This window comes from Sinocyclocheilus rhinocerous, unplaced genomic scaffold (assembly GCF_001515625.1).
Source record: "Sinocyclocheilus rhinocerous isolate Xijiao unplaced genomic scaffold, SAMN03320098_v1.1 scaffold225, whole genome shotgun sequence".
Taxonomy (NCBI): domain Eukaryota; kingdom Metazoa; phylum Chordata; class Actinopteri; order Cypriniformes; family Cyprinidae; genus Sinocyclocheilus; species Sinocyclocheilus rhinocerous.
In genome coordinates this window covers 444,046-461,344 of record NW_015630532.1, presented here as the reverse complement: position 1 = coordinate 461,344, position 17,299 = coordinate 444,046, and the positions used below count along the sequence as shown (strand labels likewise).

Genomic DNA, 17,299 nt, shown 5'->3' with positions numbered 1-17,299 from the left:
GTGACGTAGATATGTGGGGGTGTGTTAGAACGAGCCGTTTTAGGGGGGCGTGGCAGAGTCTTAACTTTGATAAAGAATATCTCTTTGGTTTTGAGACTTTAGTCTTTGCAACTTCAGGGATCTTATCTATTCACGAACAGCTTGTAACACTCCAAAGAGAAAGGAAAACTTGAAATCGCATCATATGACCCCTTTAAGAAACATTTCTTATTATTATCAATGTTGTAAACAGTTATGCTGCTTAATATTGTTTGTGGAAACCATAATACTTTTTTCAGTGTTCTTTAATGAATAGGATGATCAAAAGAACAGCATTTATTTGAAAAAATAATATTTTGAAAATTGTAAATGTTTTTACTGTCACTTTTAAATAGTTCAAATACATCAATTCTCACTATTAACTAGTTGTTTATTAGCATGCCTATTATTAACATATTAGCTGTTTATTAGTGCTTATAAAGCACATATTCTGCAAGACCATATTCCACTAATCCTACCCAATACCTAAACTTAACAACTACCTTACTAACTATTAATAAGCAGCAAATTAGAAGATTATTGATGCAAAATTCATAGTTAATGGGTTGTTAATAGTGAGAATTGGACCTTAAAATAAAGTGTGACCATCATTTCTAAATAAAAGAAATAATTTCTATCTTACAATACCTTACTGACCCCAATTGTTTTGAACGATAGTTTATATTGAAGTATTTGGTCCAGAGTGGGAGAAAGAAAATGAGTGAGATGCTTACAAAGACTGCAGGGCATGGAGATTCTTGAGAGCTGCGCTTGGGACAGTCTTCAACTGATTGTTCTGAAGCATTCTGAAAAATAAGTTTAAAACACCACCATTATATACTGTGTTCACCTCTATATCACAACACAACACAATACATATGCACTTCAAGATATCTCCACAATTATAAGCTCTAGTATTGATTTAATATGTGTTTGTGTGTGTCTCGTTCTGAGCTAATCACGGTGCATATCTTGCTTCCTCTACCCTATCAGCTCGCTGGCGTCACTCAAATGGCATAGGCCGCGAGGACAGCTTTTCCCACTCAGTGCCAGGCCACAGCACACACAACTACACACTAACACACACACTTACAATTACATACACGCATTCCAGCCAAGAGGCATTCACAAACACATGACCACAGCAAATAAAAACTGGTCTCAAATCATCTCCAACATCTATAGTTCCAAAGCCCTTGGCTTTTGGTGCACAACCAGTTTCCCTAAATCAATTCCCACAAGAGTGTCTGGATGAGCTGTAACAGCACCATGGGTCTTTGAAACAGCCCTGGATGAGGGGCAGGAAGAGGAAAAATTAGCTTTATGTAAAGCATGGCTGAGGGGACCAGGCAGCTGATAAGCTGCATTTGAATTGGCTCACAAACACCTGAAGGACAAAATATGAGGTACAGCAAAGAGAGAGAGGGGGAGAGAGAGAACGCATCATGCTGCATCATTATGAAAGGTACTAGTGTTGGGCGATATGCTCAATTTTCATATCGTCCTATCGTCAGCCTGTGAGATTGCGGATACACAATATTATCGTGCTAATTTATGTAATTATTTAACGTTACTTAGTTTAATTGCGAGAAAGTGAACCAACTCCAGCGTAAGGCTAAAAGCAGCCTAATGTTTTTAAAGGGGTAATATGATGCGATTTAAATTTTTCCTTTCTCTTTGGAGTGTTACAAGCTCTTGGTGCATAAAGAAGATCTGTAAAGTTGCAAACTTTCACCGTGGACGAAGCGGAGTCCAGCCCGGGGTCGTCACATGTGGTTGCCGCAAGCCCACCGGCTGCTCCTTCGTCGAATCCGCCGGCCGAGCCGTTCTTAAGCCCACTTGGCCTCTAGACACCGGCCTCCGCTCACTCTAGCCTGCCATACATCGCACATACATCTGCACTTTGTTGTTTATAATGAGAGAATTTGTGAGTCAGAGTTCAGTCAGCGCGCTTCTATCGTCGATACACGATACTATCGTCTATCGGCACAACCCTAAAAGGTACTCCATCAGACACTGACAGACTTGCTGATCCAGTAACAGCGAAATTCCTGTTAGTTACACAACACCACTTAACAACTCAACAAAACTCACAGCAGGATCTACTGCTCTCTCACTGCGCTGTACAAGATCTTCTCACTGGGTGAACGAGTAAGCCTGTATCAAATAGAGGTGTGTGTGTGTGTTGAATACTTACAGGACTTTAAGCTGATGGAGGCCAGACAGAGCCTCTGGGTGGATGAATGCAAGGTCATTACCAGCCAAACGTCTACGAAGAGAGAAAGAGAGATACTTCATATCAGCTAGACTGCAAAAATGCTGGAGAAAGGGTGTCAAAGGGAGTGAAAGTGAAGTTATGAGAGGGAAGGAACTGTGAAGAAAGAGTGATTTAAAAACTAGGCTGGATGAGCTAGTGTAAAGTGTAGAGAAACGCACACCTGCAACTTTCTTTTTTTTTTTACATTTATTTTTACCTTCACTAAGCACCACCTTAAGGTCATGTGTCCACCAAAGCATTTTTAGCCAGCTGAAAACACCAGATGCTCTGCTGAAAAAGCCTAGCTGTGAGTGCTTCTCCGTTTTCAGCTGAGACTCTTTATTTGCTATGGTATTACGGAATATCTGCTAAAGTAATATGGCAGACGCATGGCGAATTAAATGTTTCTCCAAGCATTATTTTCATCATTTTGTGGTAGTCCGGGAAATACCATCTGGTGAACACATGAATGCTCGGAGACAAACAATATTAACTTCTCCATTGTTATTCAGTCGTAGTACAAGCAGGGTGTGACGGTTGGTCGGTGTGGTATTAGTCCATGTAAATTAGGTATAAGTAGCAAATAATACATAAATATACTATAAACATATACACACATATAAAGTACATACATGATTATAATTATACATTGATAATAAGAGTTCTTGAGAACCTAATCAGCATATTGATTTCAAGGACCATGTGACAATGAGGATTGGAGTAGTGGCTGCTGTCAGTACAGGAATAAATTACATTTTAAAATATAATAAAGGGGTCATCGGATGCAAAATTCCCTTTTACATGTTGTTTGAACTGAAATGTGTCTTGGCAGTGTGTACACACAACCACCCTATAATGATAAAAATCCAACCAGTGTTTTTTTTTTTTTTTTAAATCCCAATAAATCATAACCACTGTCTCAGATCAAGCTGTTCTCAGATTTTTGGCAGAGTGACGCAGTTCTGCACAGGCCCCTCCCACGTTTGTTGATTGACACTGGTGTTTTACCTTAGACACGCCCTGTGTGAGCTGTAAACAGTCCCCCATTGTTTCGACGCCGGAGCTGGAGTAGACAAGAATGGCTCCTAAGCGATTGATGTGTTTTGTTGTTGGATGTAATAATGAACATAGCAGTCGTCATTTACTCCTGACATCAGAGCTGCTGAAGACGCAGTGGATTACATTTGTTTTTGAAGGGAATGCGTCCCCGATCTACCTAAATGCATCTATGTTCATGCGAATCATTCGTGATCCAGCTTCACCTACAAAATAAATGAGTATAAGTTGTTTTTTTATGAATCTTTGCAAATCGCCTTTTCTAATAATGTGCTAGTTAGCAAGTCCCACGACGAATGTGGCTAAAGTTTAGAGTCTCATGAGAATGGCTCATCATGGAAAAGAAGGGCGGGGTGAGCAGTAGCTCATTAGCATTTAAAGAGACATGCACCGAAACGGGTTGCTGTGAACAGAGCTGTTTTTGACAAGGTAAAAAGGGAGTATTTTACACTATCATTGAGAAATTTTAATCAAAGTATGTTATAGACTTTTCATTAAGAACCTAAAGAATCATATCAACTTGTGGAAAATGGGCATCCGATGACCCCTTTAAATTAGGAAAGAGCTGTACTATTTCACAATTTTACGTTGTTTACAGAAATCTCCAGTTTCAAGTCAATGAGACATTGTATAAAGCTTGTCCAAATTTGCAACGTAACTAAGCAGGGCATAGCTTAGCAAAGGGTCAACTGCTATGTGGCTTGGAAATCATAAACAGCCCACAGGCTTAGTGCGGGAGTACAATATATACAGCAGCTGATATCTGCAGTGCTGACAGTAGTGTGTTTGATAAGTGTTGCTCTCTCCTGAAGTGCTAACTTGCTCTTTGTTGGCAAAAGCCTCTCCAGACTCTCTGTCTGACTAGGCAGCACAAATACCTAAGGACGTGTCAGAATGTGATGGTTGGAATGAATGTGTTGTGGAGTTGATGAGCTCTGATTGTACAGATATGTTTTGGGCTGGACAACACATTTACTGACACCTTCTATTCAGAGACAATCAAGTGGACATCTTGAGTCAGAATTTCACATGGCGTGTGAAGGCATGTACACAGGTTAAGCTGTACTGCACAATACATGCTAGGATGTAAATTGTTTGCATTCATGCATTTTTCAATGCTGCATGTGCCGTTACTGGTGTGCGAGAGTGTTTGTGTGTGGTAAGGCAGGCAGAAGGTCCACATAACTTCACCAAATCAGGCCTGAGAGATTAACACCAGATTTATCACCCACTGAAACTGGAGTCAGAGAACTCTCTCACACTCTTCTACGTAACTCTCTTATCATCTCTCTCTCTCTATCTGTTAGGAGCATAAATAGGTCACAGCGTTTCAGAAAGAACAGAAAGCCTTCCATTTGGCCCTCTCATCACAGGAAGTGCTGGACTGCACACATTTATCTAGATGTTTACAGCATCAGGATGTGTTAACTGCCCCTTGGTGGCCCTTAGATGTATGTCTGAAATAAATCAAATCTAAAATATAATATACAAACAAAACATTTGCATTGTGATTATTTCAATGCAAAAAAACTAAACTGAAAAAAACATGCAATGTCCAACCTCACTATAGCACCACCTGTGTGTGGAAGTAACCAAACTGAGAGAAAAGTCTTCAACAAGTTCTTCTTGCAATATCAAGCTGCACTAAGTAATTTTGTTTTTGTTGCTGAATTTTCCATGACTATCATCTAGACCTATTTTTCCATTGACAGATTTGAAAGCTGCAACAACTGAATTTTTGGAGGACTTAAAGGGATAGTTCACCCCAAAATTTGAAGTCCAAAAAATTTAACCAATCCATTAAAAAAGAAGTCCACACAGCTCCGGTGGGTTAATAAAGGCCTTCTGAAGGGACGCGATGCATTTGTGTAAGAAAAATATCCATATTTACAACTTTATAAACCTTAATCTCTAGCTTCCGCTAACTGTCGTACGCTCGTTCACGAGAGAGTGGCGTTCAGTGGATGACGTAACACGTAGGCACGTATCACGTAGGCAGGTGACGAACGCGGAAGTGCAGAGGAGAGAGAAAAACAAAACACTGGTCACGAATTAGTAGTACAAAACGAGGATTTGTAAAGAAAAATGTCGGAGGATTTCAATATAAGCCAAGAGGACACTGGTTTTCCTTTGCTGTAAACAAAACTTGTTTCTCGCAAGACTAGCATATTCTCACCGGAGTTTACGCTACACCTACGTCATCCGCTGGACGCCACTCTCTCGTGAATGCGCGTACGACAGTTAGCGGATGTTAGAGACTAAGGTTTATAAAGTTGTAAATATGGATATTTTTCTTACACAAACGCATCGCTTCAGAAGGCCTTTATTAACCCCCTGGAGCCGTGTGAACTTCTTTTAAAATGGATTGGTTCAATTTTTTGGACTTCAAATTATGGGCTACCATCCACTCCCATTATAAAGCTTGGAAGAGCCAGGATGTTTTTAATATAACTCCGATTGTATTCGTCTGAAAGAAGAAAGTCATATACATCTAGGATGGCTTGAGGGTAAGTAAATCATGGGGTAATTTTCATTTTTGGGTGAACTAACCCTTTAATAGCTTGAAATGTTATATTCTTTCTTGTCTGTTGCCTTTGATGTAAAACAAAACACAAAACAAACAAAATGACAAACAAAACAAAATCAAAAGACAGCACAACAAAAAACAAAACAAAAAGCAAAGTAAAACAAAACAAAACACAAAACAAAATTGGATGTGAAATGGAGCATAATGAGAACTGGCAAAAAAATCCAGGGATCATTTGCCCACTGAGCAACTGCTGTTAAGAAGAATAAAGTTCTTGGAAAAAAATAATGATGCACCTTTCAGGGTAAAAATGTCCCTCTTTTTACAGTCCTCCTTCTCTCTACCACACCCTTACATTCTTCATAATACCAAAGTATATATGTGGATAACTATCTTGTGGCACCATGTCTCCATTATTCACCTGTAGACCTGGAGAAAGACAAACAGGCAGAAAAAGGAAAGAGAGAGGAAAAACAACAAGAGACACTGGATAATACAGCTGGAATTATGATGGTGAGGACATGACAGGGGCGGCTTATCAGTCCACTGGATCATAGGGGTTCAGCTTCTTAGTGTTGAAATATTGCCACACACAAGGAGATGGATGGAGGGAGAAAACACAGGGAGAGATGGAAAAGACTGCTGGGACACTAAAAAGTTACAATTATGAACCGTCACACGGCCTTTGACAGAATATCTGTCTCTCTACAACCACGACACAAACCCCAAATTACACAATCAACTGCTGTCCAACTGCGCTCTTGTTTATATCAACACATTTGTTGTGGCACACCAATGCGGTTGAGTTAGCCTGTGGGAAACAGAGACGTTTTCTCGATCCACGTCTCTCTCTCTCTACATCGTTCGGGTTTGGCTGTGTCTCAAAGCCACCAGATTTGGCCAGGCTTCCATTGCTGGATTCTTAAGCACACACTCATGGTCACTACTCAGCAGTCTGATGCATTGAGAGGGGAGATGTCACCCCTGATCTTTATTTGTCTGGAACTAATCTAAGTCTCATTCTGTGGTCAGTGTGTTGCCAAAGCTGTGTAGCGCTACTCCGGCGTGTTGCTTTAGTAAGCACTTCAGTGAGCAAGGCAACTGTCATGTGACCTTCTGAAGGGTTCAGCCAAGACAGAATTACCTATAACAAATTACAAATGAACTAATAAGGCAATGCAATGCAATACATCCAATATGGCATTGTCAAATTTTCCTACTGTATTGTTTAGGACACATCCAGCGAGGCTGGATTCAGATTGGTCCAAGTGACATCATTTGGAAACCACAGACTCTGATGGTGAAATTTTTTCCCAGGTCAAGAGCTTTAATGGTGCACTTTTATATAAGTTTAAAACACGTACTTTCAGTTCAGACCTAGATTAATTAAAAATAATTGCAGTCTTTGCAACTGTAGGTCACTGCAGAAATGCCTTTACAGTATATATCATCATAAAACAACTTTAGGCCACTGGCATACATAATACAAAATTATGATATTTTAAAATAAATTACAAAAATGTTTTACACAAATTCATGAGAAAAACATAAGTGGACCTTTAAAGAGATAGTTATTCCACACCTGTATTTTTTTCTTTCAGCTGTTGAACACAAAAGATATTTTGAAGAATGTTGGCAACAAAAAATACAATGGAAGTCAATGGCTACCGTCAACTGTTTAGTTACAGACATTCTTCAAAATATCTTCTTTTGTGTTCAACAGAAGAAAGAAACTCATACAGGTTTGGAACAAGTGAAGGGTAAGTAAATGATGACAGAAAATCATTTTTGGGTGAACTATTCCTTTAAATACAAGAAAATCAATCAGACACGATCTCTGGCATACTCGCACATACAAAACTTATCAAGCCAGAGACACACACAAATCTAGAGAGGATTAATATTTGACGGCTCTGTATCTGTCAGTGGGGGTGGATATGTTTGAAGAGAGGGGTGAGGGTGTGTTTATGATAGAAGACTGAGGCAGAGAATGTTCCTCTTGGCTCTCCACTGTGCTGTCACAGGTCACACACACAAGCACATCACTGCTGCTGCTCTGTCAGGGTAAATGCGTACTGTAAATAGGTGTTCTGCTTACGGTGATCTTTTATGCCTTCACCTCTACATGAGAACTACTTTTGAAAGGCAATATCTGCCAGCTTATTTCTGGACACCCACACTTTTATACAAAGCACTTTACAGACTCTATACATTATTATTAATTTAAACAATATTTTTTTTCCTTTGAAAGGTTATAACTATTTTACCAAGCATTCTTTCCTCTTTTTTGTATGGATATAGGCTACTTGAAGATCTTGCAATGTAAATATAGCTGCTGAGTGGTTACAAGCCCAGAAAGTGAACTCCTGACCCTCGTGATTAACCACACCCATTGTGACCACTGAACCATGAGCAACCTGACAAAGAGCATCTGGCACAATACAGTGTTGTACAGGTCCCGGAGACCTCGCGCACCCCCCACCCCATTCCCAGATAGCACACGCTTCTGAAAACTCCAGTTGTCACGGAAACCATTGTTTTGCCCTCCTTCTTCCTGCCATGCATTCCTTCTCACAATGCGTTGAAAAGCAAATTGGCCTTTGACAAAGCACTGGAGGACTGTTTGGGAACGAGAGCTGAGGAGATTGGAGTGGATGAAAGACACACGAGGGTAAGAAAACACACTCCAATCAAACTAATAAAAAAAGGAAAAGAGAGGAAAAGAGCGAACAGCGAGGGGGAGCCGACTTTGGGAGCTGGTCATTTCAGCAGTCTGGAAGCGCAGGTACCTGATATCACTTAGATGTTATCTGCCCTTCCTGCAGATGGGCAGACGTGGGATGAGTGAAGGAGTAAAGAAAAGACAGACACAAAGAAAAAGATCAGTCCCACCCAATGAGAGTTCAGAACTTACTTCTGACATACGGATACAGCCACTCCAAAACGGTCTAAAACAGCATGTGTCTGTTCCTTTAATGTCATTAACACGCTACGAACAAGTCAGACGTAGCTTCAAAAGCCATCCTGAGATGCTCTGACTAACAGTACTTTGTAAGCTATAAGACTGTTCCAGATGTGCAGCACCACACTGATGGTGCTGTGGGTGGCCAAATCTGTTTCCTGCTTATTCTCTGTAGGTCCTTGCACTTTTTTTGAAGGTAACTCTCAAGGTCTAATAGGAAGTGTGTAGCTTGTTTGTCTGTAAATTATTTAATTTAAATTTTTTTATTGTAATGCTAATTTATTATAAATAATAAACAGTATTTTGTGCCAGTATTGTATATGGCTTAATTGACACTTTGTAGGGAGTTTGACTGACAATTTGACAATCAAGCCGCAATTTTTGTCCGACAAACAAACCAGACAGGAGAGTAGATTAACTTGAACTTGAAAAATGGTGTGTACTGGCATCTTTCCGCCAGTGTTAATTTTGAAATTTGTCAAGCATATATAAGAAAAGGAAAACAGAGCATGAGGGGAAATAGTGAAAGAGAGAGAAAACAGAACTGATCCTCACAGTTCTTCCAGATAGGGCAGGTTTCTGAAGACATTAGCAGGCAGCTCAGTGATGTTGTTCATGCTGATGTCCCTATGGAAACAGAAGAACAAATGCTTGTAGTCAGTGGTTGAACGGTACCGTTTCTATAGGTTAACACAACATAAACAATTTACATTTTCTGTTTGGATGCATTTCTGTTTGGATTTTCATTTTCTGGTTCACATTGTTTACATTGACTGCTTCACCATTTTGCATATAAGAGAATCATGGATGATTTCATACTGTGAATTTGCTTGCTTTGGGTTTGAGCTGACTTACCAACATAACTAAAACTGGCCATGTGCAGACACTCGTTTTAAACAGAGCTTTCTATTTTCTAGATTTAATGCTCATATCATGTTTTATTCAAAGGTGCCCCCTCCCCAATCCAAAAAGACCATTTATTTAAAATAAGCTGTAAAAAAATAGGCATGTGAAACTGCAGAAACTAGACATGTAGCATCTGAAACCTTGAAAAAATGTAAAGCTTTTTTTAAGTATATAATTATAGTACTGTAAATAGTGTTGTCAAAAGACCCGGTACTTCGGTACCAAGTCGGTACTAAAAAAATGAAATCATTACGGTACCAGGTTTTTTAAAGTACCGGTGGTACCGAGTACCCGGTCAACCCAGTTCTTGATGCGCTATCCGAAAGGTGCGCAGATGACGTGGCGACATCAAAAGGAGGAAACACACCAAACTAACAAAACACTTTAAAGACATCCAGATCAAATGAAAGAGTTCAAGCAGGTAAGTTTCATTTTAATTTTTTATATTTAGATCAGTGTTTCCTATACATTGATTTATTTGTGGCTGCCCACCACAATATCAAAACTGACCGCCACAAATAGATTTTTTTTAAAAAGGCGTTGACTTCGTTGAATAAACACGTGTCAAAGTCGAAACCCGGTGCGGGTGTTTTTATATCACTGTATTTCGACATGATGATATTTACTATTTGTACACACCAGAGGCTTTTAAATGAATTGTGAATCTAAAATATGCGTGTTAGAGAATGTACAAATGGTTAACATTGTTTGTGTCATATCAGTCAGAAAAGCAGTTCTGGGCTTTTTAAAAAATTTTTTTAGCTAACTTAGTTGTTATTCTTGGCTGAATAACTCTAGGTTTTCAAAAGCCCTTTAAAATTAAATATGTACACAGTTTGGATTAAATGAAAGTATAGTCACATTTTTTAATTAGCATGTTTTTGTGTTTTGCTTTGGTACCGAAATTGGTACCGAGAACCGTGGATTTTCACTGGTATTGGTACTGAATACTGAAATTTTGGTACCGTGACAACACTAACTGTAAATGCATTTTAAATATAAAATCTAGTTGGCAACAGATGAAAAAAGAAAGAGTAAAATGACCCCTATAACACAACTCAAAATAGAAATACTCAAAATCCTGTCATGAGGCAACATACTGTACAGTATTTCAATTTGACAAATTTCTTTGAGCGGTCCCTCCCACAGCTGATGTTCATGCTTTACAAGTTCAAACAGAGATCTGCATGTCTGTGACGACTGATAAGACCTGAATCCAGATCAGACAGCGAGATCAAGCATCACGCAACAGTAATAGAAGAAAGCAAGAGTGTATTTGATGGATAAAGGCATTTATAATGTTACAAAAGATTTCTATTTCAGATAAATAGTGTTCATATCGATATCGGAATTATATCGTATCGACCGAAATTAAGAAATATATTGTGATATCAATTTTGGCCATATCGTCCAGTCCTATGTCATCAGCACTGCACTATGGTGATTAACCTCTCATCTTGCAAGTATGACATCAGAGGCTTACAAGTGTTTGGCTGGGAGTAAATGTATGAATTTCCACCTAAAAATCTATTTTAACATATACATACATATCCTTATTTATCATTATCCCTCGTAATCTCTCCCGCTCTGCCTCTTTACCTCAGATCCACATTACTGGCACACATCTCAATACATTGTGCAAATATTACGGCGACCCCATTTGTTTGACCCCAGTGATTTCTTTAGAATTTATGGTTATTAGTAGAGATGCACCGATTGCAATTTTCTTGGCAGATTCCGATTTCCGATTTTTCGTTAGTGTGATCTGCCGATACAGATTTTTGCCGATTCCGATTTTCTTTCTAAGAACTATAATTGACAGCATATACAAACAAAAATCTACTTTTCTTCAACGCAAAGTTTTATTTTCGCTTTGTCTTTTGTTCTTGATTAACATGGACGGACAGCAGCAGGAATATTGGACTGCGGTCCCTTTAAGAGTTTATCCACGGACCCAATATACTGTTACACAACATGCGTTCTCTTTCTCAACTATTTCACGTTCCAAAACTGACTGTGTTTAACTGGATACTCGCATTTTGACATAATTTTGTATGTATTTGAACGTTTTAGCACAGTTAGCCACTCATTTTGGTATTTGTGGCTCACAAGCTGTTTGAGACTGAGCGTGGATTGTGCGCTCCACTAATATAGATCAGTGGTGGTGCACGCGCGTTTGGTATAAGCGCGAAACCTGCTATATATAGCAAAGATGGGTTGACAAATAGGTTTATAGAGCTTTTTTGTTTGTTAAAGATGACCAGGGGCTAATTTTATTGTGCTTTTTGTCATCTTGAAGTTTAATAGCCTCTAATCATCATACCTGTAGACAGAATGGAAAAGAGTAACATCAAACTGCTACAGAAAAATAAAGAAAAATCATTCAGTGAGTTTGGAGTGAGTAAAGAATGGTGAAACATTTCTTTAAAGTGCCCCTATTATGGGTAATGAAAGGTTCATATTTTGGTTTTGGGAGTCCCCAATAACAGGATGACATGCATGCAAGGTCAAAAACCACTTTCATTGTCTTATAATATGCATTTATTTTTACCTTACTTGCTCAACGACTCCCAAACGATTCGCTCACCAGAACACTTCAACCCAAATATTCAGATGTGTGCAGCACATTTTATGGAGGACCGTTGCTGGCCAATCACAGCACACCTTGCTTTTTCAGACCGATGAGCTTTGTAAAAATCGACGCGTTTCAAAAAGGCGGGGCATAGAGGAGAAACAATAATGTACAGTATGTGGAAAATAATGTGTTTTTTTAACTTTAAACCGCATAAACACATTTCATTACACCAAATACACAAAATAATGTTCTTTTTAGCAGCATCATATGACCCCTTTAAAAAGGACTCGTTTCAATTTTTCAGAGTCGACTCTTTCTTTTGAGAGACAATAACTTTATACACGGTGCACTTTCAGTTTTAAAACTTTGCAGGATGTTTTCATTCACTTAGAGCTGTGTTACACACTGCATGAAAGGTAATTTTCAAAAATCCATAATAGGGGCACTTTAATAAAGTGAAATTCTCTAGGTTTTCCCTCATTCTCTTTTTTTCTTCTCTTATTTCTATAAAACTATCTATGTCCCTCCTTTTCTCCCTAAGGCTCCGAAGCTCTGAGCATAGAGAGAGAGAGAGAGAGAGAGAGAGAGAGAGAGAGAGCGGAGGCTGTCAAGGAGACGGAGAGATAGCATGTAGCAGCATGACAAAAATGCAGGCAGTACACAAAGTGTTTTCCTCTCTCTCTTTCTCTTTTCCATTTGGGCTGAAAGGTGAAGTGTGTGGGCAGCTAGAAAAGCAAATGGTAGATCCGCAGCGAGAGAGGTCAGAACACTGACCTTAAAACACCCGCCATTAGAGACGCCACAACACAAACTCGCAGAGAGGAAATGAGAACCAGTGCATGTAAATCATAATAAGTGTGTTTTTATGTGACATTCTATTTGTTATACATCTCAGTCCTTTTGTTTATTTATTCTACCATATTCCAGCCAGAATTGTGTGTGCGTGATTCAGTCTTTGTTCTGGAGGAGATGCCCTGAAGCCCGGGCAGGTTTTTCAGCTCAGGCTGAGATCTTGATTAGGAATCCATTATATATGGCTTCAAAAGCCGAGCTGCAAACAGTAGACATGGAGACTGTGTCTGATGGAGCCCAACAAACATGCTACAATAGCTAATGAGGCACATCCCCAACCCTGAAGGAAGAGAAAAACAAGGGGATGATATCGTCCGCCATCTTGGATTTCAATGCAAGGGCTGTCTTGAGTCTTGAAAGTGTATATATGAGCACGAGGGCCTCTGGCCACACTGTGTTTCAGATTACCCCCAATCACACACACCGAAAGGGGCCTCCCTATCCCCCCTGCAGCTATGACCTTCCATCGCTCTGCTATCTTTTTTTTTTTTTGGATCCGCAGGTTACCTGCCCTATCCAATTACCCTTCAGGCTGCTTTCAATGGACCATGTACCACCAGAACACTCCCCTTTCTCCTCTCATTCCTTATCACTGGCTCTTTCTCTCTCTCTCTCTTTCCCCCTTGGTGGTGTCCCTGGGCCCCTATTTGTGCAGCGGTCCCGGTGGTCCTCTGGATACATTATGTATTACTGACAGTCCTGTTCCTCCTGTACTCACACACACACACACACACTCCTTTACGCCCGCAGCCTTTCGTCCTGCTGCAAACTCTCTCAGTCTTTTGGCTAAGGTGCCTGGGAGCAGGATGAGAGAGAGAGAAAGAAGACTATGTGTATGTGTGTTTGGGTCTGTGAATGTGATCTCTATCCCCGAGTAGCAGGTTTCTTCATTAGGGGCCAAGGGCCGCACTGCAGTGACAAAGACAGAAATGGAGACAGAGGCCTACTGGAGCTGTTACCGGAGGAAACTCTATCCTATGAGACTGATAATGTGTGCTCTTAAAGAGTGTGTGCGTTTGTGACCGTGTGAGACCAGTTCTACTGCATTTATGTTCTGTTTAAATAAAGTATAATTATTAACCTAAAAAGAATCTAAAAAGTGATGCTTCTCATTTATATGGTACCAAACTGAATTGCAAAAAGTCTCAAACTTCTATTTTCTTATACAAATCACAACCTTACAATTAAAACTTAAATGTAAAAGGTTAAAATGTCAATTTTTTTACCTTAAAAGATTAGTTTACCCAAAGAAATGACAATTCTGTTTTTATTTACTCACCCTCACAACTCATGTTTTTCATCTGTGGAGCACAAAATAAGACGTTTTGAAATGTGGTGGAGTTTAATGTTGTTTGGACCCCAGCATTGTCTAAAATATCTTACTTTGTGTTGTACAAAAGAAAGAAAGTCAAACAAGGTTGGAACGACATGACAGAATTAAAATTTTAAGGAACTACTGTATTTCTAAATAATATTCTTATCAGTGTAATGTAGTCAGATTAATTAATACCAATGAGCAAGAATGACAGACAAAACTTATTTTAGCTGGTTGAAAATGTTAAAAATGTTGTTTTAACACAAATGATAGAAATACGGGTATTGTAAAGGTGAAATTCTGCAACATGCTCAAACAGTAGACGATTTCAGCTTGCAAAGGCAGATACAATTTGGCATTGTCATTAAAATACTAACTCGAAGACTACAAATAAGGACCACCCTAAGCGCTACAGATGGAGCGTGACTGAATGGAAAATGCATACTACAAACATGGAAGGAAGAAGAAAAGCCTTGTTTTAGGAGAGCTCAGGAACATGTCAAGTCTCAACAGAGCACTGTAGATTTTCTGCCTGTCAGTAAGAGTAACAAAAATAGAGCAGGAAAGAGACAGAAGCTAGGCCTGGGCGATAAAACGGTATCGATATTTATCGACGGTACTCCTTCGTCAATATGATAGAAAAAAATTCCGATATAGGCACGTGCTATGAGTGACGCAGACAGCACACACAAACATGAACATGAGTGCCTGCCTGTGATGAGGAGATTGTGAATAAAAAATGAATATTAGTCGAATTTAAAATAAAAAAAAATTGCATTTGAATGCAAAAATGGTACAGTCGAATGTTAGGTGTGCGTCAGGGAGCGTCATCAGTGGCACGAGAGATGCGGTGATGATGATGTAAGTGACGTTGTTGCATTTTATTGTTTTGTTAGTCTAGTCCATGAGACGCTGCGTTATTCATTCAAAATATTAGAGAAATATAGTACCTCAATGCTTAGAAGATCTTGATTAGGTGAAAACCGAAACCAAGCCATTCACACAGAATGCATATTCAGTAGTGCTGGGCGGTATGACCAAACATTTATATCATGGTATTTTTCAAAATTATACCGGTTTCACGGTACATGACGGTATTTTTTTTTCATGCATGACCGGGTGTTAACCCTATTTTCTACTGATTGAGAGAGGAAATACTGCAGTATATTGACTTAGAATGCCCTATTTTACTGTCATGATGAGAGAATATTGTCAAAAAATACCACACTAAATAGTGACTAAACACGACCCCTTTGAATACATGTTAAGCAGGAGTCACTCTCATTTATAATCGCAACATCGTCTGATAAAATCAACATGCATCTAACACTAAAGAGCGGCTATGTGGTTGTTTTGGCTATATTACTTTTTTATCTCATGCAGCGCACTGCCTGCGTCTGAGTAACAAACTAAAAAAAAACAACAAACAAAAAAGTGCATGTGATATTAACAGACGAACTACGCTCATATTTATAATTCCAAACAATCAGTAAGCGACAAGTGCTAGGAAACGCTGTTTTGTACTCATTTATTAACGAGTCGGCTGCGGTGCGGCCAACTGAATGCGCTGCTTCTCTGCCGCTCACTGCACAGAACAGACGCCGAGAGAGGTGACACTTCTCCGGGAAAGTCAGACCTCACGTTCGCGGGACAGCACTGGAGAAATCTTCCAACTGAACCATAGCTTATCGACCATACTCCATCGATAACGATAGAAAAAATGTTTGATATAGCGCACGATATAGGCACGTGCTATATGAGTGACGCAGACAGCACACACAAACATGAACATGAGTGCCTGCCTGTGATGAGGAGATTGTGAATAAAAAATGAATATTAGTCGAATTTAAAATAAAAAAAAATTGCATTTGAATGCAAAAATGGTACAGTCGAATGTTAGGTGTGCGTCAGGGAGCGTCATCAGTGGCACGAGAGATGCGGTGATGATGATGTAAGTGACGTTGTTGCATTTTATTGTTTTGTTAGTCTAGTCCATGAGACGCTGCGTTATTCATTCAAAATATTAGAGAAATATAGTACCTCAATGCTTAGAAGATCTTGATTAGGTGAAAACCGAAACCAAGCCATTCACACAGAATGCATATTCAGTAGTGCTGGGCGGTATGACCAAACATTTATATCATGGTATTTTTCAAAATTATACCGGTTTCACGGTACATGACGGTATTTTTTTTTCATGCATGACCGGGTGTTAACCCTATTTTTCTACTGATTGAGAGAGGAAATACTGCAGTATATTGACTTAGAATGCCCTATTTTACTGTCATGATGAGAGAATATTGTCAAAAAATACCACACTAAATAGTGACTAAACACGACCCCTTTGAATACATGTTAAGCAGGAGTCACTCTCATTTATAATCGCGGCATCGTCTGATAAAATCAACAAGCATCTACACTAAAGAGCGGCTATGCAGTTGTTTTGGCTATATTACTTTTTTATCTCATGCAGCGCACTGCCTTTGCTTCTCTGCTTGCGATCAGATAATTTTAAGCTGCTAAACTCCGGGAAAGTTTTCAGTCCAATGATCCCGGAAGCGAATGTGTTCAAACAATCCGTCCAAAACAGCGCTAATATAAAGGAAACCAGGCTGATTACATCTGAGATTGCAGAGCTCTGTCATAGTGATTGTCTCTGAAGAGTGCGAGCCCTCACACGTCACATGCGCTGTGTGAAGTACAGACTGAACGGATTGTCAACTCATCCCACTGCTGTATGGCCAGATGAGACGCAAACTACGCTTTCTCGACTGGATAACCAGTCTCACTAGTAAAGTTTTGATGGATGAAGACTGCAATCAAGGTAAAGA

The 17,299-nt window shown here is 39.4% G+C and overlaps 1 protein-coding gene across 3 annotated transcripts in view; it reads right to left on the bottom strand.

Moving 5' to 3' along the window:
- The window catches only part of lgr4 (leucine-rich repeat containing G protein-coupled receptor 4), a 71,826-nt gene that overhangs the window by 32,958 nt on the left and 21,569 nt on the right, over window positions 1–17,299 (bottom strand). For all 3 annotated transcript variants that reach the window (XM_016552836.1, XM_016552837.1, XM_016552835.1), the window contains exons 3-5: window positions 9,376–9,447; window positions 2,216–2,287; window positions 753–824 (exon numbers count right to left, since the gene is read on the bottom strand). In XM_016552836.1, coding sequence (XP_016408322.1) covers window positions 753–824; window positions 2,216–2,287; window positions 9,376–9,447 — 216 coding nt within the window. The remainder of the gene's footprint in view (window positions 1–752; window positions 825–2,215; window positions 2,288–9,375; window positions 9,448–17,299) is intronic.